Below are 25,381 nucleotides of genomic sequence, written 5' to 3' on the forward strand. Positions count from 1 at the left end.
GGAATATCTATAATTGAATGTTATGGAGTTATGGGGTAAAAACATTAAGAATGGTGACAAAGGTCAATTTCAATTTGTACAGGGGTCAGGAGTTAACGTTACTTGAATTTTGGTAAAAAAGTGGTGCAAATTATTGGTTGAGCTAATAGGATTAATAAATGGTATAGTTTTAACTGTTGATTGCTTGGTCGGCAAGGTAAAGGTCAAACAATGTCGATGTCCATTGGATTCTATGGCATGTGACATATATTACCCTCAGTGGTGGGCACAGTTCCGCTGATCCGCTAATTATCAAAGATAATGTTTTCATTATCGGATTATCTTTTCAGGTAACTTTAAAAACCATCATCGGACCAATGATCTTCCACTAAGTTTTGGTCCGATAATTGTTAGACCGCTAACATTTTTGCAGACGTAGTTTTTTGTAGTAGATGCACAGTTTTACCTTCTACAGACCAGAGAAGAGCTGGTCCCAGAATAAACTGCTCTATCCTCTGCAAGCAAAGGAGAACTGGTCATAGAAAAGAAAAAAAACTCATTTCTTTTGACCCCATACTAATACACTGGCAATAGCACCCAACTCATCCAGAGGCATAGAGTTTTAACTTATGATTAGAATTTTAACCAAACTAATTTCAGACAAGTTATTTAAATTAAGGTCACGTCTGAAGTTTTATAAAGTGAAAATATCAGATATATGTTTTAGTTTTAAAGTAATGCACTAATTTTGAAGGTTTTAGTGTAGACATGGTGTGTGCGCAGTGCATTATGGGTAAAAGTTCAAGACAGGAGAAATGCACTTGAGACGCTCTGATCAGGCTCCACGTGGACAACAGCATTAAACTCTTTGTACATTGTGCCTAATACTCTCGTGAATATATTCTCTGGGTTTATAGACGTTATTGTGTTTGTTTTATGTAAAAATGCCAGAAGAAGCCCAGGTTGCTTTTCCAAAGCCGAAATTGTGATTCAGGCCATGATGTAACCGGTGTCAAAATGCATAGAACACTGCCATCTACTGGCAACCAGTTATATCACAGTGTTGTCGATCGCAGGATTTTAAAATTATCTGTAGGTTTCCAAAACCCCACACGTGGAGATAAAAACAAATCATAGATCTGACAGGTTTAGTTGTACAGTGTGTGGTGTCAGCCACATGGTAAAAACAACACACGCAAACAGATTTCACACACAAACATTCCCAGGTCAGACACCTTGCTTTCTGATTGGCTGCATATCACATTTAGCTCCTCACGTCCTTCTGAGCAGATCAGAGCACTCTTACAAACCACACACGGCAGGAATATCTGATAAGATTATATTTAGCGTCATCACGATTGTTGGGGCATCCTTAAGATTGTCGGAAGGGGAAGATCTGACTGACATCATTATTCAAGCATTCAAAAGGCGATTCCTACCGCCACACAATTCCAACACACGAGAGTTTTTTGACAGTTCTTGTTATTGAAAGAAACCTTGTCTCCCTAACCGGCTAGAGTTGTGACGTCATCACGTGTGCGCTTAGGTGCTGTCTAGCGGGATCTTGAAAATTTCTTTCTTTTTTTTATACAAATGAAAAAAATGACATATTTTACAAAAGCATGTTTATTTGTAAACACCAGCATGGTACATTGATTCATTTGTGTTGGTTTTTACATAGAATTAATTTATCAACCAATCAGTATGAGCGGAGGCTTAGTTACCCATAATCCCCTTTGGGGATCTGTGTGTTAATGTTCAAATCTTCAGAATTAGTGCATTATTTTAAAATTAACAGATATGTGTTATATATCATTTTGTACATTTTAAGAGTTTACATTAATGTAGTTATTCTATCCAGAATAATTGTATTTTTAAAGCAAAACCATAATTCAAACCTGCTTTCCATTTTAAGACCTCTGCCTCATCACAGCACCACTGTATCCTGTCAGGTTTTCCTACAGCAGGAGGCAGAGCGCACAAAGACAAGCGCTGGCTCATTGGCTGTTTGGGTTTGTGATCGCCATTAGTTCTATCAGAAGCTTTCGCAGTGTTTAAACTCAAAATCAGCTTCTTAGTAGCTGAGAGCATATGGGAGGTAAAATTTAAAGTTATCGGTTATCTGTAGCTTCCGATACGTTTTTAGGCAGTTTATCGGTTTAGCGTTAAAAGAGATAACTTTTCAGTTAGCTGATTACCAGTTGTCAAAGCTAACTTTTTGGTTAGCTGTGCCCACCACCGGTTACCCTGTAATGTGATAACTAAGCATGACACATGGTGCAAACTATTCCTTTTTAAAACCCTATTAACTCAACCAATAATTTTACAATATTTACAATATTTGGAGCAACTTTAACTTATATTATAATATTTGCTCATTTTGAAATGGATGCCTGCGACACGTTTTAAAAAAGCTGGGACAGTGGTATATTTACTACTGTGTTACATCACCTTTCCTTCTAACAACACTCAATAAGCATTTGGGAACTGAGGACACTAATTGTTGAAGCTTTGTAGGTGGAATTCTTTCCCATTCTTGCTTGATGTACGACTTCAGTTGTTCAACAGCCCCTGGGCCCCGTCTGTTTTTCCTTCCCGACAGTTAATCTCTGTCTTATTATCGATAATATTAATATTGTTGAAATGTCTGGAATGCTTATTTTGGGGGGGTCACCCCACCTATCTAAACAGAGGAGATGTGGAACCATTGATGGCTTTTCATAATCTTTTACGCTGGGAAATGTTTTGTTAAGATTTAATTGGCTTGGAATATGTGATGTTATGACATGTTGCAGTCGTTTAACGGTGGTGGTTTTTCCCTGTCTGGCTCCTGTTTACACTCCATTTTTTCCATTCCTAATCTACTTTTCAGTTCTCTTCTCTGCCCGTGCTCCCACGTGTTTTTTTTAATTTGTTCTTCAGTGTCTTCTCTGATATCAAATGTATGTCCTTCTGTACCAGACGGTGATGGTCTCTTTAGAGGGCTTGACCAAGATAGTGGATCCATCCCAGCTGACAGCTGACTTCGAGGGCAGCTTAGAGTACAACCATGATGACTGGATTGAGGTTTGGCTGCTTGCTATTTCGGTTTCATGCGTTCATTTCCTGCTCCTCCTCTCTGTTGAGAAGTTACACAGAAGACAGCAGCAAGTCTGCATTACCGTCTTCTGGATAGAGCTAAGTCCTGACTGTCACAATTTAATAAAATAAAAATTTATCATTTCAGGTGCGGCTGTCATTTGAGACCTTTGCCAGCGATGCGGCACGGGCTCTGGCACGCCTTGAGGAGCTCCAGGATACCTTGTCCCAGCGCGATCTCCCACGTGACCTGGAGGGGTCCCGGCGACTCATGGAAGAGCACGCTGCACTGAAGAAAAGGGCCACCAAAGCATCCGTGGAAGAGCTGGACACGCAGGGTCGAAGGCTGCTCCAAAGGCTACAGGCACAAACTGTCGGAGGCGGGAGTAGCATCGACAGCGGCTATGGCAACCGCACTGGAGGAGCTAGCAGTGATTCCAATGACCACCATCACGGGTTCTACGTGCATGCGGACATACACAACCTTGTGGCTAATGTGACGGGTTTGTTGGATAAGCTGCACGGGACGCGGCAGAATCTGCAGCAGCTCTGGCACATGAGGAAGCTGAAGCTGGACCAGTGTTTCCAGCTCCGACTCTTTGAACAGGATGCTGAGAAGGTGCTTTTCTATTTTGTGATCCATAACTGTTTTTCACACTTTTCACCTTTCTAACCCTTAATACTTTTAAAGTAGTAATCCTGCAGTTTATTTCTTGACACATACCTGTGCTTCACACTGCATTGGAGCTAATCCAGTGCATGAGCAGCCAAGTACTTGAAAATATTACATTAATCCGCACATGTAAGTCCTCAGATCAACTTTCATCTCCGTGTAGGCCAGATTAGTGAAGCTGTGTATGAACAGTATGTTACTGAAAGTTTAACAAATGAGATATGGAGTCCAGATGCTGCTCCCTGTGTTTGTGCTTTGAGCATGTTGCATTCATGCTACCAAAATCAGCATCAGCTTTTTTTTTTCTGCTACCAGATTTGCCACCTGCTAAGGGGGGGGGGGGGGGGGGGGGGGCGGTGAATCAGCACCTTAAAGTGAAACTCTGACATTTTTGAACCTGGTGTCTATTTTAAAATGTTTTTGGGTTAACTGTTTCACTCAGGACAAAAAATAAAAAAATTAATTGGTCCGGTGTAGCAGACCGAACGGTTCCCCCCCTAAAAATCAGTCCACCTTTTGCATCTGCGCATGCACCATTTCGGACCACAGCAGCACGTCTGAGATGGAGTCTCTTCACCCAGAACAATCAAATGGATTAATGGGATTATTAAGCATCAGATCAGAAAGGAAAAAACCTCTTAAATCATTCTAAAGTTAGTTTTAAACAGAAACAAGGCTGTTTTAAGCAGAAACGAGGCGAAATTCTGTCTGACGTGCAGTGAATGCATCAGTTAGCAGCTTGTTTAGCCGCGGCGCTCTGATCGCTTCTGCTGCCTTTTATGATGAAATAAAAACAACAAATTTATGTGAAAATGATTGTTGTACAAAAGCTTTGGATATCTGACGCTAAGATAGATGATGACTGGTGTGCAGTTTTAAGCAGAAACGAGGTGTTAATCCGTGAACCGGGGGCTGATTTTTAGGGGGACCGTTTGGTCTGCGACACCGGTATTTTATTTGAAAATTCAAACCGTTGTATGCTAAACAGCTATACAATCTAAGCAAGAGGGGAAAGCTAAAATTATCACAGTAAAAGGCTTCTTGTCACCACTGAACAAGCAAAAATATCATTAAACATGTTGGGAAGTATGGAACAGATCCCTACTGAGGTATTTTCCTCAGTAAATGTAAAGATTTTTTTAAATGACAGATTATAAAAGCAGCTGCTTACCTTAGCATTGCTGTACCATGGCACTGTGGATCTATCCCTACACGTCCCTACAAGTCAAATATTGAAGAGTAGCTTCTTTCTGCTGTTATCAGTGAAGTAGTGAAGCCTATTTACAAAATCATGGCATATTTGTTATGTTGGGACGCAGGTTAGAGGAGCGAACCAGCGTCTGACAAGGACCCAGCGCTAAAGAAACAGAGAGCGGTTCCAAAGAACATAACTGATTTATTTCAAGTGCAAATATAAACAAAAAGTGAATTAACAGCCTGGCGGGGTGGAGGACGACGCGCTCTTCCTAGCGCCCAAGGGATTGGAGCCCGACAGTTCTGGACCCAGAAATTCCCGCCGGCACTCCCCAGGTGGTTAATGAATCGGACAGCGCCTGTTAAGGATGAGAGGCGAGATAAGTCAACACTGTTCACACAAATACTGTTTAGGGTTCACACCATCAGTAAACACATTCAGGTTCTAATTCAGACTCAAATTACAGAAACAGCTCTCACAGCCCGTGGAGAACCATCAATCCGCACGCCACGGCTGTGAAGAGCGAATTTACACAATTATCAGAGTAGCTCAAATATAGCTGCGTACAAAACACCAAATTACTATTGTTAATTACTCAAAGTCATTCACAGCTTTAGTTACCTCTGAAGTGTGCTGATGGAGCATGTCCCTCACCCATCTCCTTAACAGGCACGGTGCGTCAATCCTGGAGCGATCCTCAGCGTCACAATGTTAGACAAACGATTGTCACACAGCAGCAACAAGGTTGAGTCCCCAGCACCTTACACAGAGCAGTCATGGCTTAAATGTAGTACATCATTAGGATATCTACTTCAGCTGGAAGTCCTTTGGAACTGCACGTGAACTGCTGATCAGGATATCCACTTCAGCTGGTAGTCCTTTAACTCTGCACGTGAACTGCTCATCAGGTGCATCCTCTTCAGCTGGTAGTCCTCTAGATCTGCACATGAACTGCTCATCAGGTGCAGGGGGTTGGCATGATGCTTCATCCATCAACACAGCCTCAGACACGCCCCCCACAAACCACCCGAAGTATACACAAAACACACAAACAGTATCTTGGCCAGCCAAACCCCCCCCCCCCAACACACAACAATATTATTAGATAATAACGTACAGACGAGCCATTTTTAGTTGGTGGCTGTCCATATTTATTTGAACCAAATATACTGATGAAGAGCGAGGACATTTGTACCATATTTACTGTTATATAATACATTATTTTCCCCTCATTTTATAAAATCTAAATATTAAGGTGCACATTATGCACAAGAATTAAAGGCTATCTCAGTACAATGGATAGTGACAATTATTAATATAAATGAGATACATATTTTCCCATTATTTCAACGCCCATAGTTGGGGTTGTGTATTACATACCTCTGCTTATTATACACCAGTAATTACGGTTGTCTTGGTAGTCAGTACTTTGCTGCACTTTTCTGCATATAGTATGTTTTAATCTTGCAGGAAATGCATAGGCTAGTTTCATGTGACAAATACAGTATCTCCACATCCTGAACCAGCCCAAAGCAACCAAGTGAGAAGGGCCAAAGGTGGTGTTGCGCAATATGGCTGCCAGTAGCATCTTTGCCATAGGTGTCCAAAATCTTGTTGGTTCGGTGTTTGACGTGATTTTGCATTTCTCTTTCTTCTTCTACATGTAGATGTTTGACTGGATCATGCACAACAAGGGACTTTTCCTCACCAGCTATACTGAGATCGGGGGGAACCATCAGCATGCAGTTGAATTGCAGACCCAGCACAACCACTTTGCCATGAACTGTATGGTGAGATGCTATGCATTCTTTTGAGTATACACATCACAAATAATCACTGATACTGTCAGTTACATCACAAGCAAAGGCCTCCCTCCTCTGTACAGTATCTAGTCCTACATTTTCATAAAACCTATCCCCAAATCGCTAAATCCCCCATACCAGGAACTGAGTAGACCTGTGAAGATCTACACTGTACATTAAATATCATTGTTGATGTCATTCAAAGCTGCAGTAACCACTTCCCAACTTCCTAAGTCTTCAACTTTGTTGATTGAGCTCTGCCCTTTTCCTCAGTGATTTCTCGGGTTTATGAGGCATCTGTTGTCATGTTTACTCAATTCAATGCTTGCATGAGTTGTGTGTTGTGAAGGAAAGTGATTTCCAGTGACTTGTGGGCATTTGTCAGTGAGGACACGTTCACGGTCAGCAGCTGATATATGGTAAAATCGACCAGGGGAGGCCTCTCATATGATCATTGACATCTTGAAGGGCAACCTCAACAGTTGCAATATCAATACCACATACTGGGAAAACACTGCTCATGACAGACCACATCAGAGGCAACAATGTAATATATCCAAGGAATCAAGACATTGTGAAAGCCATCTAGCTGCCAACAGAACTGGAGAGTATGGAATAAGGAAAGCAAGGGTCTTCCTTGCTTGTTCAACTACCATTGACCAATGGGGCATCTTAAAATTGTCTTCTCTGTGGACTGTAAAATCAAACATTCTCTGGGAATCCCTTTCCAGCCCAGGGCCAAAGACAGTTGTACAGTTTGCCTAAACTGTTGTGAAGCCCCTGGTGAGGACTGTGTTCATTTGTGAACTGCTTTCTAATGCACTCTTAAAGTGCATGTGCAGTAGTACTTTGTTTAAACAACTTTTGAGATATTACCATAGACTATGGATATTTCACGGCTAATGCTGCGTTTACACATAGGCAAGACTGATGAATGAAGATGAATGTCATATTTGCGTCATTCTTGGCACATTCCTGACATTAACGTGACTTAACGCATCTGAATAGGTTTCTTAATAGTGCGTGTTGGTGTGTGATATTCGTGATTTTCGTGGAGCATGTTTTTGGCTGTCAAAAAATCTTCCACGAATGTCACGCACCACCCTCATTTAGTCACATGTCGTGGAGGTCGCAATTGAGCGTGTTGATCTGTCTTGATTAGTGGTGATCCTTAACAGAGTGAGACAGCGTTCTTCGCTGACGTGCACACAATTAAACCCTGCTGCACCGCATTCAGTTTCATTGCTGCAGTATGCTGAAGAAGGACAGTGACACCAAGTCGGCTAAAAGTTTCCTCCCAATGCTCCTCAGTATGCTCCTGCAGGTGTTCAACCTGCTGCATGTGTCTGATGTTTGGGAAAATGCACGAGATGAGAGCTGCGTGGAGCCACACATCTGGCTCTCTCCATCTCCTCCTCTCTGTGCCACTCCATGGCACTGAGCCAAACTAAGCATGCAGTCACAAAGTTCTTCTGCTGTGGATTTTGAGGAGCAAACTGGAGCAATCTGAATTGTTCAGCAGCGTGTGTGTGGAGACAATTTGCCTCATTCACAATGTGACAGAACGATGCGCTGTTACATGCGATAGCACACAACAGCGTGCAGCAATGTGGAACATTATTCTTGACGGTGCGTAATGGTTCCTGATAATTCTCCAGCAACACGTGCCGTTAATCGTAACAGGTTGCAGCAGTTCCTGAGGACACCTGACACTTCTGCCTCAAATCATCACATTCGTGATCAAAAGCCAAGAATGTATAATTCGTGGCATTCGTGACCTGCTGTTGTTATGTGTAAACGCAGCTTTTGGTTTGTGGAACCTGACTTTGAAGTTGATGCAAAGTTCTGTGGTTTTGGTGGTAGATGTAGCACATGCTCCCAAACCTGACATGACCTGATCCCTCTTGATGATGATTTGATGTTGACTTTGATCCCCTTCTTCCCTGTCAAAACCCTGCACATATTTGAATCATATCATGGATTTTATTATTATGCCTGGATGACCTTGTTGTACAGCCACTGACTAATCTGCCTCTGTCTTCATTTATCTCATTGAATGCACCAATGGAACTGAACAGTCCCTGTACTGCAAATGGCTCTGTTTGTCTTCTCCAATAAATCAGAAACTGTTGGGGTGGGATGCTGTGTCACTGTGGCTCAGTTCTATGCTGAAATCCAATAGATCTCTAGAATTACAGTATTGATTTGATTCTTTACCATTGTGAGGTCTTTGACATTTTAGCCTCTACCTCCATTGATACTCCCCTGAAAGGCTATAAATTTTACACATGATATGGTTCCAAAATGGCTTTGTCCAAGATAAACGGGCTGGATTTTTACTATGTTTTTTCTTGTCTTTTTTCTTTTTTCCCCCTCAAGTAGCAATATAAATATATTGGCGCTCATCTCTGGTCTCTGGTTCTCTAGTAATATGCCACTCGTGAGTAAAGATGGCTCTGTGAATCTGTGTTTTTACAACTGTCATATTCCGTTGTGGTATTTATAAGCAGATGACTCTTGGGGGGGCGGGGGGGGGGGTCTAAAATCTCGATTGGTTCATGTTCTGTGTATTTGATAATGGTATATGACACAGTTTTTGTAAAAAAAAAAAACAGTACAGAATTGAACCATATTTAGTGTAAACAATAAAGGATCTAAAATAGAGCCCTGGGCAACACCAGATGCAATTGGACCTTCTGATTGAAAGCCTCAGACAGAAACTTTTACATAAGATGTAAACCACTTCAACTGTACACTTTAGACCCACCACCAATTCAAGTCAGTGAAGCAGAATGTCTCAGTCTCCTGTATTAAATACGGTACTGAAGTGAAGAAAAACCTGAACAGCACACAATCTTAAATCAACAGTCAGCAGAATGTCATTTACAGCTTTCAACAGTGCAGCTTCTATGCTGTGCACAGAATTATACACAGATTTGTAAATGTCTGATCAACATATGTACATGACATCTTTCTGGCAGATATAATCAAAGCCATATAGTTGATACTCACATGCTACTTTTGGACTAAAAGTGGCATCAGTACTATGCTGGTCTATACCTTTTATTCTGTCGATTAATAGAACTGTTACAGAGACAGGTGTGATTTACTTGAACTATTTTACATCTGCTGGTATAAAATATCAGTAGGTTTATAAAAGTTGGAGCCTGCGGTGAGGCTGATCTCAAAGAGGAAACGACTCGTCCAAAGTCCTCCTCACCCTATCTCATCTCAAAAAGCAGTCCAAAGCCAGTTATGTCAACAATGTGAACCAACATGCAGCATTAACCCCTGAGACAACAGTCGAAAAACATTTATACGTTGACCTCCACACACACTGTGACCACCGCCCCCTCCACCCATTCTTCCACAGGAAACACTGCTTCCTCTTCCTGTGCGTGTGTTGCTGGAAACACACAGTGCCAGGGTCAATAAACAATATGTGTGTGTGTGTGTGACTGTTCATGTTTGTTTCAAGTCCTTTTGTTTATGTATGTGCTCTTAGTTTGCGTGTCGTGGAGTAATGTTGTTGTTGTGCCCTCTATAGGAGACACTACGTCAATGCCAGAGGTGATTTCTCTAAGACTGCAAGGGAAGCTCAGCTTCCCCTAAAGTGTAAAAAACATTTAAGTGGTCAAATATGTACATTTTGTTAATATTTCATTGACTACAAATGCGTTAGAACATGTTCATCTTGAAGACGAGTTTGTTCAGAATCAGCTACTTATTACAAATTGACTGACTCTATTTTGTTAACTTCTCATGAATCTTTTTCTTATACGGTCTGTGGTCAATACATTTGCCCGTAGAAGCCGAGCGTCAATGGGACTGCCTGGAAATGTTTTTTCATTTCCTCAAAACTCAACGGTCATTGGATATATGCCACAATTTTGTTGCACCACCAGACGTCGAGCGTCTCTGGGGGGGTAAATGGAGCTACGGTCGGGTCTGGACACTGGACTTCTGCACAATGATTGGATGATCAGTCGAAAGGCTGAATCCCGTTTTGATTGACAGCTAGATCTAGGTGAGTTAGTTTCTGCTTCGTTCTTCAGTAAGTTGGTGTTTAAGGTCCTCGCATGCCAATTAACATCCCGGTTAGCAATACAACATCAAAGTATTCATGATTGTAAGTCTATCTGTGGACATGTGGTAATAATTATTGGTCGCTGATGTACTTTATTCAGTGTTTCGAAGGGTAGGTGATGGTCTAGTGGTTAATTGTTGGGCTTTGGACCAGAGGATCCTGGGTTCAAATCCCAGCCTGACCTGGAAAATCACTAAGGGCCCTTGGACAAGGTCCTTAATCCCCTAGTTGCGCCCGGTGTGTAGTGAGCACCTTGCATGGCAGCAGCCTCACATCGGGGTGAATGTGCAGCATTGATGTAAAGCGCTTTGAGCGTCTGATGCAGATGGAAAAGTGCTATACAAATGCAGTCCATTTACCATTCAAAGCTTTTGATACAATTAGGTATGGCGACATTTGCTGGCCAATCATTAACATAACATTTGCATGGATCAATAAAGGGCAAGATGGCAAGATGTCATGAAACAGTCAGGCTCTGTTATGTATGTTTAATAATAAAGGTTCTATGTGCTTCTTGAAATTTTTGACAGTATTTTTGTTTTAAAACATTAATATATACTTGTGTTATAATCCCTGAAGGAGTCTTCTCAAGGGATTAATAAAGTTCTAAATAAGGTTCTATCTAATCTAATCTAATGTGATTGTGCCATCATAAAATACTGTATGTAATGGAGATATATATGGAGATATATATTGTGAAACGCTTGTGCATCGAGGTACTGTTATGACCATTTTACATATTTAAATTTACATATAAATGAATTGACACATTTTATGATGTAAGCCGACAATGGTCTTCCAGTCTTTGACAGACCAGCAGCCGCAACTGGTCATTGAAATTTGGGAATAAAAGAGCTTCTCTGTAGAAGTGTTGTTCACCATTGTTGTAAATAATCTATATGAAGTTGGAAGACATTCTTTGATTGCTGTAATAACTAGTAAGTTCTTTTGGCGTCTCCCTTTTTCACTTGGAGTCACCACAGTGGATCCAGTATGGATCTGCATGTTGATTTGGCACACGTTTTATGCCAGATGTCCTTCCTGATGCAACTCCACATTACATGGAGAATGGGCAGGGTTGATCTCACACTGGGAACTTTCTGCTCTGAACACAAGCACACTAATCGTATGGCCGCCACGTTTGAGTGGAAGACCCAAGTTTAGTTTTATTGCAGTGTTTTCTTTTAATTTGCTCTTAATGCATATATCTATATATTAAAAGCCAAGTGGCCTCTATGTATGTGTATGTGTGTGTGCATGCGTGTGTATGGCTTCAGTCATGGAGAAACATAGGAGAACTGACATTTGCCGTTTGGTATGCTTCTGTATTTTGGGCCAAAGATGAACACCGCAAAAACGGAACGTTGATGGGACTACTATTTTTGGAGAAATTACGGATATTACATAACAATAGTGAACAGTGGATGTTGCTAATTGCATTCTGGGTTCACATGCAATTCCAGATCATTATAGAAACAGACACAGCATGTTCAATAGTGGCTTGGCAAATGAAGCTCGAACACATCCCACAAGCTCGTACTTACCAAACAAGCTAAAGCCAATATGCTAATCTTGTTTTGGGTGTGTGATTATTTATTATATATATATATATTTTTTTTTTTTTGCAGAATGGGTGGTGGTTTTTCTAACAGGTGACTTGGGTGCATTTATGAAAATTATGACCTATATGTTGTCATAGTAAACATAGAGAAACACTGTAACAGTGGAGCTAGCATCACTCATGCTAGCAATGCTAACATACAGTTTAAATAATACAAAAACTTCACTCAACAGAACACTTCTTCGATGGTTCATTTTTGCAATTATCAATGCAACAAGCCATACTTTTTTTACACTCAACAAAAATATTTAAAATACCATTTTATTTCTCCTGTAAAGTTGAACTTTTTAGCATGCGATTCTACGGGAAGTGACTCCAGAAAAACATTTCCAAGTCACTCAACTTGCTTTGGCTTTCATTTATATCACTAAAAAGTATAAACAGCATATCACTGTACACCATGGCACTTTTCCATCTGATGCAGATACTCAAACTGCTTTACAATAATGCCTTACATTCACGAAAACAACTTGGTCATAAAAGACCTTGCTCAAGGGTGCTTTTGTGAGACAATCTATGGGCACAAGCTGGCGTGACTAAATTCCACTTCACTTCCATCATTCTGTCTAGAAAAGGGAGTTCTCAAAAACTGTCACCATGCAAAAGACACACTGATGAGGAAAGCCATCAACACACCCATGCCAAATCTGAAGGCTTTACAGATGTCTGCGGCTGTGATTAGAGAGACTGGATATAGTGTAATGTTCATCAATAGAAAGCATAGGGGAGATTGCAGCCTGGATCTGATCTTTTTTCAACAAAGTCCTTCATTGTTCCACTTGACTGGGAAGCTACCACATAATTTTGTCATACAAAGTCTTTTCAATCTCAGTCACACTAGCACAGAACTCCTTCAGGCATGTCATGGTGCCTTGGTGGCTTCCCTCACTTTTGAGAACTGCCTACACTAGACAAATTTATGATACAGTATCATGCTGTTTGTATTCCTTAATGTCATGGCGGGTGGGTGCCAGGCACACGAAGTGGCTGGACCCGCAATGCAGACTCCCAGACCAGGCTTAGGTGGAAGAGAAATCATGGTCTTTATTCCAGGCTCAGGTACGGTACACATGTGGTCATTCAGTGGAGCAGAGGTACAATCAGGGTCAGGCAAGAGCACAGTGTGTACAAAGACGACAAACTGGCAGTGGTGTGGTGGCTCGGAGGAGTTTAAATAGACAGGTGTTAACAAGGTGCACCTGAGGTGAATGATCTAGAAAGGGATCGTGGCTAGAGGACAAAGATTGTGCACTGTGCAAGATAGTGAGGTGGTGACAATACAAAGTGGAGTCATGAAAAGACAAAGACACATGAACAGGTGCCAAGAGTGAGAGTGAATAGAAACACAAAGTAGAAAGAATCAAAGTGAAAGACAAGACACGATGGCAGGTGCAGGGGCGTGAACATAATCAGATGGGCATGAGGAAAACAGAGACACGGGTAACACCAAAAGGCTGAAAAGCCTGAAGACCCCAAGGGTAACCAACAACAGGTAAAGGAACCACCGGGCTAGTGTGCTGGGTCCAGTTGGCCAACTACTAGCAGGGGTCACTGCCACAAGCTACTATGGACTCAACCATTTTTATTTTTTTCTCAACATTTCATTCATAATATCTACGTAGATATTATGAATGAAATGTTGAGAAAAAAATAAAAATGGTTGAGTCCATAGTAGCTTGACGACTCTGCTGATGACGTGAATGACTCATTACCATGAACAGAAGACTGAAACTGCTTTGACCTGAGTACCTCATTGTAAACAGGGGATAAAGCGTGTCTCAGACCGCCTCCCTGTTAAGGCTGGGTTTCAAACGTTTCACATAGAATGCCTCCTTGACCCCTCTCTCAAACCATTTCTTTTCTCTGGCTAATATTTTAACTTCCTTGTCCTCAAACATGTGGTTAGTGTCTTTAAGGTGGAGATGAACTGCAGACTGAGGTCCACTGGCGCCCTCTCTGCGGTGCTGGTATAGCCTTTTGTGTAAAGGTTGCTTAGTCTCACCTATGTAGTGTTCGTTACAGTTTTCCTGACATCTGATAGAATACACTACATTGCTCTGTTTGTAACTAGGGATCATGTCCTTAGGGTGAACTAATTTCTGTCTCAAGGTGTTAACCGGTTTAAAGTAAACTGGGATTTTGTGCTGTCTGACGATCCTCTGTAGTTTTTCCCCTACTCCTGCTAAATAAGGGAGAGACACTACTGCTTCTTCTTGTCTCTGTCTCCTGTCTATCTGGTCTCTTTGTTCTCTGGGACTTCTGCACTTTGTCCAGGGACCATCGTGGGTACCCACATACTGTGAGGGCTTTCCGGACAAGTTGTTGTTCTTTAGCCCTTCCCTCTGCAGTTGTGGGCACCTGTAGGGCTCTGTGTTGAAGTGTCCTGATCACCCTGAGCTTGTGTTCAAGGGGGTGGTTTGAGCCAAAGAGCAGATATTGGTCACTGTGAGTTGGTTTTCTATAAACCCCAGTCTGGAGCTGCCTGTTCTCTCCAATCGTAACATCACAGTCCAAGAAGGCTAAGTGGTTGTTTCTGGCATCCTCACTGCATGTAAACTGCATTTATATAGAGCTTTCCATCTGCATAAGATACTCAAAGCACTTTACAAATGATGCCTCACATTCACCCTGATGTGAGCCTGGTACAAAAATAGTACTGGTTTGTTCATGACAACTGTACTATAGATGAAATTTTATATAACTTGTCAGTTTGAGCTATTTTAAGCCATAAACCTGTGAATAATGATGTGCACAGACTCTGAGTGACACCTAATGTGCCAGGACTAGCTAGCCACAAGCTAGCAGTGGCCACTAGTTGCTGTTGACTCAACCATGTTTGTCCTTTGTTAGATTTTTGTTACAAATATTTTAGATAATATGGCTTGTTCTCTTAGTTGTACTGCGGGTCCATTGAAGAAATCTGTGTTTCAGTGTTTCCGTTGAGTGAAATTTTGTATTATTTAATTTGTATGTAAGCACTGTTAGCACAAATTAACAGGTATTGATAGCTTGGTGATTTTAGCTACGCTGATGATGCCACGCTTATTGAGGAAATACACCAGCCATCATTTTTCGTCCCCTCACTGAAGCCACCCCTTAAATAGCTGTTGCACAATCCACAAAAAAACTGTTAATCAAGCACATGAACAAATTTTACTAAGACTATTGACCTTAGCTAGCTTGGTAACTTGGAGATAGGTGGGCATGTTAGAGCATCATTGGTCCCAAGCACCCTGATGGCGACATCCAAAACCAACACAATTATGCAAACCTGATAAAATTTCATAAATAAATGAAATCTGTGATGAATTTCAACTTCAGTGATTCATTTTATGAAAACTGGGTTCCATTTACGTGTGACTTTTTAGTATATAGATTGTACCAAAGTATAGATGTATCTTGGCCTAACTTAGAAGTCATTAAATTTTGGTAATGATCCGGAACACGATCCAGATCCAGTAATTTTTTTAAGGATTCTTTATCATTGCAGGATAGGGCCAATTTCAACATTTTTGCATCTAACTTCATGAAGACGGGTCACAAAGGCTGAACAAAAATTAAGTTATGACACAACAGTAATTTAGCATTTGTTTGTCCTCATTGAATAAACTTGTTATTAGAAAAAAAAAACTTGTGTAGTTCATGCAGTTTCTCTTTATAAATACATTTGCTGAAGATCTAAGAGTTTAACCCTCTGGGGCCAACGCCGTTGTATACAACGGCTGAGACCAATCTTTACTAAATTATAAATAACTTTTTAATAATATGAGATAGAAACTTACTTTTTTTTTGTTTGCTGAAAAGTTAACTCTGCGGACTTTCGTGCCACCGTCCACCATATTTGTACTCCTCATAGAAGCTGTGTGATGATGTGAGCAATGTGAGTGTCCAGTTGGAATTGGTTCACCGTCACATGGTTTTCCAAACTCCAATCGTAGGGCAGATTCACCTCATGTGACACAACAAAGATTGTTTTTAGGAGTGATGTATTACTAGTTTATTATAGTTTGCTGTGTGTTATGAATAAATGTGTGTGGAAAATTATTTCCCACTTTACTTTTTCCTTTCTTATTTCTGATTGTTAGCCTTTACTACACTTATAAAACACAACTATAGCATATATATTTTGAAAGTATAGGTTGTCCTGAAAAAAAGAGACATAAAACTTGATTGTGGGCTGCAGGGAGAACTGTTAACAGCAATAATAAAGTATTTATGCCAGACAAGTGAACTGTCCAAAAAATACCCTCAGACCTCAGAGGGTTAACCACTGAATCTGAAACATGACGGTAGATATGTGAAACAACATGGAATAAGTCTCTTTGCCAAAGGGTATTCCATGTGACGTCAGTGACCCTATGGCCTTGGCGGAGGTTTGCGCTCTCTGAGTGCTTCTAGTTTTTTTTTTTTTTTAATTTGCGCTCTGGACATACCCTTTTCATTCTGTTAAATTTTGTTCATTTTTCTTTTCTTCGCCAGACCTTTCAAGTCTGCATGTAGTTTACTCAGGTTTATATTTGCACTGAAAGGCTGCACCTTATTACCTTTTGTGGTACTTGTTACAGTGACAATAAAGAATCTTTATTTTTTTGGCTTTGATATTTTATTTCATATACATCATATCATTCTCACACTGGCTTTAAAGTACATCAATATAGAAATTTTGATATCAGTGTGTGATTAAAAACCATGTATCTCCACTTTTGATACATCGGATAGAAGTGATCATATCCAGAAACCTGAGGTTATTCTTTGATAAATGATGTCATAAAAATGTTTAAAAGCCTAAAAGCCTAATGGTTCTTAAATCTTTTCATGCCACTGTATGTCAAATACAACTAAAGTCTCATCTGTTCTCTTCTCTTGACATTGACAGATATTTCTGTCAGCAACATAGTTCTTCTTCTCCTTCCCACATATTTTTTTCTTTCATTCATTTGCTTTCCCCATCAGTTTCATATTAGCAACCCCTCCCCCCCCCGCCATCAGTTTTAGATTAAGCCTTTACCGCCCAGTGTGTTTGAGTTGTCCGACCTCTGTGATTAAATTTTATTCGTAATGTCCTGCAGATGGTCCACAGTTCTTTAGGCATTTTCGTTGTGACAATGCAACTCTGTTGTCTCTTTCTGCCATCTTTCTGATCCATGAAAATTCAGTAAGGTATATCTTATATATTATCTTCCAATTCTAAGGTGGAACTATGCCAGTATACAAAGGTATATCTAATATCTAAAAAGGAAGAGTAAAATAGGAGAGTAGAAAAGAGTAGAGTAGAGCCACTTAGGTGCCTGGACTTGAGAACCAGGGATGGTTCTCAAGACCATGACACAGACACTCATGGATGAATGTATATGGTGGCACGAAACATTTTATGTTCTCCCTCTCTCTTTCTGTCTTTCTCTCTGTCTGCTTGACTTTCCGAACAAAAGTGTTCTTTTTCTGTGCAGACTCTTTGGTGATTAGTAAAGCCTATGTGAGATAGACGGGTCGTCCGTCACTGGTCGCGGTTTCCCAACTGGATGAATGGGAGCTGGACTTTGTTTGGGCCTCCTTTCCTAGGCCCCTGTCCATTGGGAGCAGGCAGTATCGTCCCCAGAAAAGGCTTCCTGGTCATCCAGCATGCTGCCAAATGATAATTCATCTCTGGGTCTACGTCAAAAGACCAATGTCCTGAACCACCAACATGCAAGGTTACCCCACGGTCACATTATCTGCGAATGATGGTGACAAGTAGTTGGCTTTGTCAGTTGATGGGTATTCAGGGAGCGTGCGTGCTAACATCTCCGTAATAAGTCTTGTAAATTACGGATTACTTCAGATGTGTTATCCCGTTACCATCAGGTATTGCAAAGACTTTGCGTCTGTCTGTCTGTGCTCAGCATAACTCCAGTCCTGTTACTGCCAGAGTCTTCAAATTCACAGGGAGCATTCCTGGGACACAAACCTTAGATAAATTCAACAATGGGTAACCTTGATCTATTCTAAGGGGTCAAAAGGTCACATTCTTTCGACACACTCTTTCATTGATTACATGCTCATACAGCCAAGAGTATTTTAGCATTGCATTATATTAACATTTGGATGAAGGATGGATGAAGGAGGATGAAGAGTGGAAAGGCAGTTGGTCCAGATGACATTCCAATGGAGGCATGGAAATGTCTAGGAGAGATGGCAGTAGAGTTTCTAACCAGATTGTTTAATAAAATCTTGGAAAGTGAGAGGATGCCTGAGGAGTGGAGACAAAGTGTGCTGGTTCCTATTTTCAAGAACAAGGGTGATGTGCAGAGCTGCAGTAACTACAGAGACATAAAGCTGATCAGCCACAGCATGAAGTTATGGGAAAGAGTAGTAGAAGCTAGGCTTAGAAAACAGGTGAAAATCTGTGAGCAGCAATATGGTTTCATGCCGAGAAAGAGCACTACAGATGCAGTGTTTGCTCTGAGAATACTGTTGGAAAAGTACAGAGAAGGACAGAAAGAGTTACATTGTATGTTTGTGGACTTAGAAAAAGCTTATGATAGGGTGCCAAGAGAAGAGTTGTGGCATTGTATGAGGAAGTCTGGAGTGGCAGAGAAGTATGTTAGGGTAGTGCAGGACATGTACAAGAATAGTGTGACAGTGGTGAGATGTGCAGTCGGAATGACAGACTCATTCAAGGTGGAGGTGGGATTACACCAAGGATCAGCTCTGCGTCCTTTCTTGTTTGCAGTGGTGATGGACAGGTTGACGGATGAGATCAGACAGGAGTCCCCATGGACTATGATGTTTGCAGATGACTTTGTGATCTGTAGTGAGAGTAGAGAGCAAGTTGAGTCTAGTCTGGAGAAGTGGAGATATGCTTTGGAGAGAAGGGGAATGAAAGTCAGTAGAAGCAAGACTGAGTACATGTGTGTGAATGAGAGGGAGCCCAGTGGAATAGTGCAGTTACAAGGAGTAGAAGTGGTGAAAGTAGATGAGTTTAAATATTTGGGGTCAACTGTTCAAAGTAATGGAGAGTGTGGTAGAGAGGTGAAGAAGAGTGCAGGCAGGGTGGAGTGGGTGGAGAAAGGTGGCAGGAGTGATTTGTGACCGAAGAATATCAGCAAGGGTGAAGGGGAAAGTTTACAAAACAGTAGTGAGACCAGCTATGTTGTACGGTTTAGAGACAGTGGCACTAACAAAAAGACAGGAGGCAGAGCTGGAGGTGGCAGAGCTGAAGATGTTGAGATTCTCTTTGGGAGTGACAAGAATGGACAAGATTAGGAATGAACATATCAGAGGGACAGCTCAGGTGGGACGGTTTGGAGACAAAGTCAGAGAGGCCAGATTGAGATGGTTTGGACATGTGCAGAGGAGGGACCCAGGGTATATAGGGAGAAGGATGCTGAGGATGGAGCCACCAGGCCGGAGGAGAAGAGGGAGACCAAAGAGGAGGTTCATGGATGTGCTGAGAGAGGACATGCAGGTGATTGGTGTGACAGCGGAAGATACAGAGGACAGGGTGAGATGGAAACGATTGACCTGCTGTGGCGACCTCTAACGGGAACAGCCGAAAGACAAAGAAGATTATATTAAGATTTGGAAGCTTTACAAAATATAGGGGAAATATATTAGAGTTGTACATAAATTAATAAATAAATAAGCTATTTCAGAGCATTTTTCACCACCATGGATTATTTTGTTCATGCTGCCTTTTTTTGCCAATTGATAGTCATCGTGGCACCTCACTCAGTATTTGCTTACAATAGACCTCTGGCCTATTTTGGCCTCATCTAGCTTAGCAGAGTGACTGCTGTCGCTGCAAAATGTGCACTCTGATTGAGGTTAAAGGGTAAGTCATTGCTTTGCCTCTGTCGCTTGCTGTCGGTTGTAGTTAATGTGACCGTAGGGTTAGGATTATGGCTACTAGCGGCATCTTTCACCTGGCGCCTTTGCAGCTTTCTCATGGATGGAGGGCTTTGACTGAAAGCGTTTGCCTTCACCGCTGCACAGTGAAGCTTAAAGTGGTGTGTGCTATGTAGAATATGGACCTCGCCCTTTACCACCAAGGCTCATCTGCCATAGCCTAGCAAGGTTGGATGGAAACAACGAGGTGTTCAGGTTGTGCAGTCAGTGTTATATCAGAGTGTCTTCCTGCTAATGTTTCTCGTGGAGGGGTGTAACTATGACCAGCAGGCAGCAGAGGTTTGAAATCAGAGATTGCTTTTTTACAAAATGGTCAGTGTTTCCAGGTTGATCTGAATGAAGCATCAAGTTTTAAGCACTGGTGGTAACTCACCCTCATGCCTTCTTCTGTCGGTTTGAACAGTTCCGCCAGGCTTAGAGGCAAAGCCATTTGGGAAGGCCAGGAACTGGACTTTGGTTGACATTTGGCCATTGTGACACAGTGCCACTGGGGGCATTTTATAGTCAATGGGAGTGGATGTCCAATTACCACAGCTAGCATTACTACCTTGGACCTGGTGCCTTGGTGGCTTCCCTCACTCGTCTCCTTCTTGCAATCAAGTTTTTTTTTGTCGTATATTTGCCTATTCCAGACAGACGATTGATACTTCAAAACATATTTAGTGAAGTAGAACTGTTCGTTTCCAGATATCAGCAGTTCCTCTGCCAGTTCATCCACCTGCCACTAGAGGGTGCAAATTCTTCACTGTTTGTTTGTTTTCACTTCTCAGGGAAACAAATGTTTCATCTCCATCAATCTAGCTCCGTCCAGTGATGTTGTTCACTCTGAAATAAAGCGCATACCTCCGCCATCTGCTAAAAATCCACCATACACGGGTCGCTATTTTGTTAACGTACTTTTGCGGTTAGCATTTGAGTTGATTTAAAAAAAAAATGACCAGAAATGATTTGCAAGGTTTCATCAAGTCTTTAATTTACATATTGATCTGCATCATTCACCAAACTGGCTGGCTTCTTTTTAATCGCACCCACTTTTCAGGCAAATCTGAGGTGAAAACATCAGCTGTGCCACTGATCACAAAGTCCAGCAGCTGGATTCACGCGTCCAAACAGCTGACCTTCATCTGAGAGCTGCAACTCCTGTTCGGTTTATCTTTCCTTCCTGTTGTGACTGGAACAGCTAAACTCAGAGCCATAATCGGCTCTGGGAGCAGTAATTGAATAGAATAATAACAGGCTGTTAACACAGTTGTTAATTAGCGTTTGCTGATCTGTCACTATCTACGCTAAACACATTGGAGCCCATATATTAAAAAAGACGGAATGATTCTTTCCGAGGTAAATGGCTTTCTTTTCATTATTCCCTTTGGGGAGAGGCTCCCCTATGACTTTTTTTATGTCTGATTTGTGCGTTTGTGTTGAACGTAATAAAGGATAGTGTATTATGGGAGGGATGCAAACAAACACTTTTCCTCTCTTTTATTACTTACTGTCTTTTGCAAATGTAATTTTTGTGGCCTGTTTTATTTCATAGACAGATGTTAATTGTTTGCAGCGAAGCACAGCATTGTCTCAAAGTTAGAGAGGGAGGTTTATTACCAGAGGATCCTTGTTTAATTCCCCATCAGGTGCAAGAAATCTTGTTCCTGGTGTGCAGCCAAATGCCTTTCGGTTTGTGAATGAGTGAATGTGAGGCATCATTGAAAAGCACTTTGAGCATCTGCTTCAAATGGAAAAGCTTTACAGAAATGCATTCCGTTTTTCCATCACAGCCCTCCAAACAAAAATATATTTTCATCGAAAACATCATCAAAATATGGCCATCAGGTATTGCGAAGACTTTGTGTCCGTCCGTCTGTCTGTGCTCAGCGTAACTCTATTCCTGTTACTGCCAAGGTTTTCAAATTCACAGGGAGCATTCTTGGGACACAGACCTTCGACAAGTTCAAAGATGGTTAACCTTGAGCTATTCTAAGGGGGTCAAAAGGTCACATTCTTTCTACAAACTCTTTCACTGATTACATGCTCATACGGCCGAGGGTATATTAGCATTGCGTTATATTTAATTTTTTTGAATTGGATACTGTGTAGGAACATGAAAAACAATCTGCAGTGCATCATGTCCACCATTTTTACAAACCAGCTCAGAATTGTTGGTAGCTTTATGTTGTAAAGTAGAATTTAAAGCATCAGGTCTAAGTAACCAATTGTTTAAAACAAAGTAATTCCATGGGGTATTCATGGATATAGACCAAAGTCTTTTTTTAATGGAGTGAAGTTTAAAAAATACAAGGAAAAAATGTACCTGGCAAAGTTATTGGCACCATTTGATAGGTTTACAGTTTACTATCAATTTTACAGTCAGTTTCCTTTGGACAAGTGAGAGAATAGTGAGGGAAACCACCAAGATAACCATGACAGTTCTAAAACGATCATAGGCTTTTCTGGATAGTGCAACCTGTATGTGTTGGCTCACCAGTCACAGCTACATGGTGGAGTGGAGCAGAAAAGAGCTTTAACAAAGAAAAATGGATCATATCCAGCCTTGAGTCTGCAGTGTAGCTTGTGTTTCATTCCTTTTCAAGAAACTCTTTATTTGTTCCCCTCAAACCATGTAGCTGCGTAACTGGGGATGCAACAGATAAATGTTTCACTTTGTGCATTCTCTCTAGAGACATCCTCAGAGGGACACATCACCTTCAGATTTGTAACATGTGTCTTGGTGGCTTCCCTCATTTCTCTCCTTTAAGCCAACACTTACCCATACAGCCATCTAGAACAGAGAGTTCTCCAAAACTAACTGAGAGAGGGAGGGGGACACAATTGTGTGAAGCCACTGTGATTGGAGAGATTATCTGTTGCATCACCAGTCACACAGCTTCATTGTGGAATAGAACAGAGGATTTTCCTTTGGGGAAAAAATTCTTCTGGCAAACTGTGGAGGAAATGTTTTTTTTTCCCCCTAACAACAAAGTCCTTCTATTTGCCACTCAGCTTGAAAGCTGTGACTGTTGATACAACAGGCAAAGATTTCACAGAGCGCAGTCCTTCAGATCACCATCACAGAAGCCTATAACTCCTTCAGAGTTATCATGGTTGTCTTGGTGGCTTCCCTCACTATTCTTTGTTTTTGCTCAGTCACTCAGTTTTTGAGGACTGTCTACTCCAGGCAGAATTACCAGAGAGTTTCTATGCTGATTATATGGTCTGATTCTAACATTCTGATTCTACAAAATTGTTTCATTTACATTTATTTATGAACCTGTTGTAAATGTTTGTCAATAAAATTCAGGGATGATAGTAGATTTAAACAACTCACTTTTCAACATTATCTATGCACCTCTCAACATTAACTCGAACGACAGCACAACAAATTAGGATTTTTCTTAAAGGATTTTATCAAATTAAGTCTTGCCAAAGTCCATAATTTCACTCTGATTTAATCTGTACCTTCTTGCATTTGTGTTTGTTCTTCCTCCCGTCAAAACAGAATGTGTATGTGAATATCAATCGGATCATGTCAGTCGGAAACCGGCTGCTGGAGTCGGGCCACTACGCCTCCCAGCAGATCCAGCAGATCTCAGGCCAGCTGGAGCAGGAGTGGAAGGCTTTTGCTGCAGCCCTGGATGAACGCAGCACGTTACTGGAGATGTCCGCCAGCTTCCACCAGAAAGCAGACCAGGTACAGACTCGCTGATCGCCCCACAGAAGAAGTAGAGCACTGCGAACATACAGCACAAACCTCCGCCAACACTAGTTTCCAATTCCACGAATTTTTACCTTGGAAAAAAATTCCAAGGTCAAAGTCCAGTTAGTAGTGGCTTTTCAAAAGCTTATATATATATATATATATATATATATATATATATATATATATATATATATATATATATATATATAAAATACAAAATCTAGACCAAATGGCTTTTCAATGCAAAAAAAAATTCAAATATCTGCTAAATCTGCAATACAGATCAGAAGCAGATCAAACTTTGTCTATTCATTGAGAGTGCCAGTTTGCACCTCACTGTCACAAATGAGAGTGGTTGAAGCATTTCTGATTGAGATATAATGCAAAATGTACACTGAATGGACTTTTCAATGTTAAATTCAAATGTCCACAAAATCCACAATTCGGATCAGATCTGGATCAAACTTTGTGTGGCAATAGTGAGTACCAGTCTGCACCTCACTTTCAAATATCAGAGTGATTGGGGCATGTTTGATTAAGATATAATGTAAAATATAGTAAACAGGATTTTCAATGTTACATTTAAATGGCCACAAAATCCACAATCTGGATCAGATCCACATCAAACTTTGTGAGGTGGTAGTAAGTGCCAGTCTGCACCTCACTTTCAAATATCGGAGTGATTGGGACACGTCTGATAAAGGTGTAATTTAAAATATACATTAAATGGGGTTTTGATGTTAAATTTAAATGATCACAAAATTCACAATCTGGATTAGATCCAGATCAAACTTTGTCAGTTGATAAAGGCTACCGTCCTACATAATGCTGTGAAATATGAAAGAAATCTGATCTTTTTTGACAGTTATGAATTTTGGAATATTCATTCAGTGTTAACCATAGGGATTTTCCAGTATTTTTCCTAACTTTGTCATTTGACCTATGACCTTGAAAATTGAATCAGTTCTTGCCTATCAGGATATCTCCAGCAAAAAATTCATAACGATAAATGAAAAATTGCGGGCTCTAAGCTGTTCACAAACAAACAAATAAACAGGGGTGAAAACATAACCTTATCCAACTTTGTTGGCGGAGGTAATAAGCGACTTTCACGTTTAAGTGCAGATCAGTCTGAGGTGGAAGAGAATAAAATAGAGATGCGTTATAGTGGGTCAGAGGAAGGTGTCTACTTATAAGAGAGACTTTAAAAGATTTTGAGAAGTGTCGTATGCCGCGGCCGGCTGCACTGTGGCTGGTGTGTCCTGAGTAGAACCGCGAGTATGTTGAAATGATCAATACATTCTCCACAGCTTTGCTTATGCCTGCAGAGCTGGAGTTTTGTTTGAATCTCCATACGTCTTGTTTGCTGAC

General features: G+C 41.0%; 1 protein-coding gene across 1 annotated transcript in view; it reads left to right on the plus strand.

The window, feature by feature from the left end:
* The window catches only part of triob (trio Rho guanine nucleotide exchange factor b), a 347,395-nt gene that overhangs the window by 157,989 nt on the left and 164,025 nt on the right, over positions 1-25,381 (plus strand). Inside the window, 4 exon segments of the mRNA XM_034175263.1 lie at positions 2,941-3,045; positions 3,206-3,676; positions 6,593-6,715; positions 23,810-24,001. Of these exon segments, the coding sequence (XP_034031154.1) occupies positions 2,941-3,045; positions 3,206-3,676; positions 6,593-6,715; positions 23,810-24,001 (891 nt within the window).

This window comes from Thalassophryne amazonica, chromosome 7 (genome assembly GCF_902500255.1).
Source record: "Thalassophryne amazonica chromosome 7, fThaAma1.1, whole genome shotgun sequence".
Classification (NCBI taxonomy): domain Eukaryota; kingdom Metazoa; phylum Chordata; class Actinopteri; order Batrachoidiformes; family Batrachoididae; genus Thalassophryne; species Thalassophryne amazonica.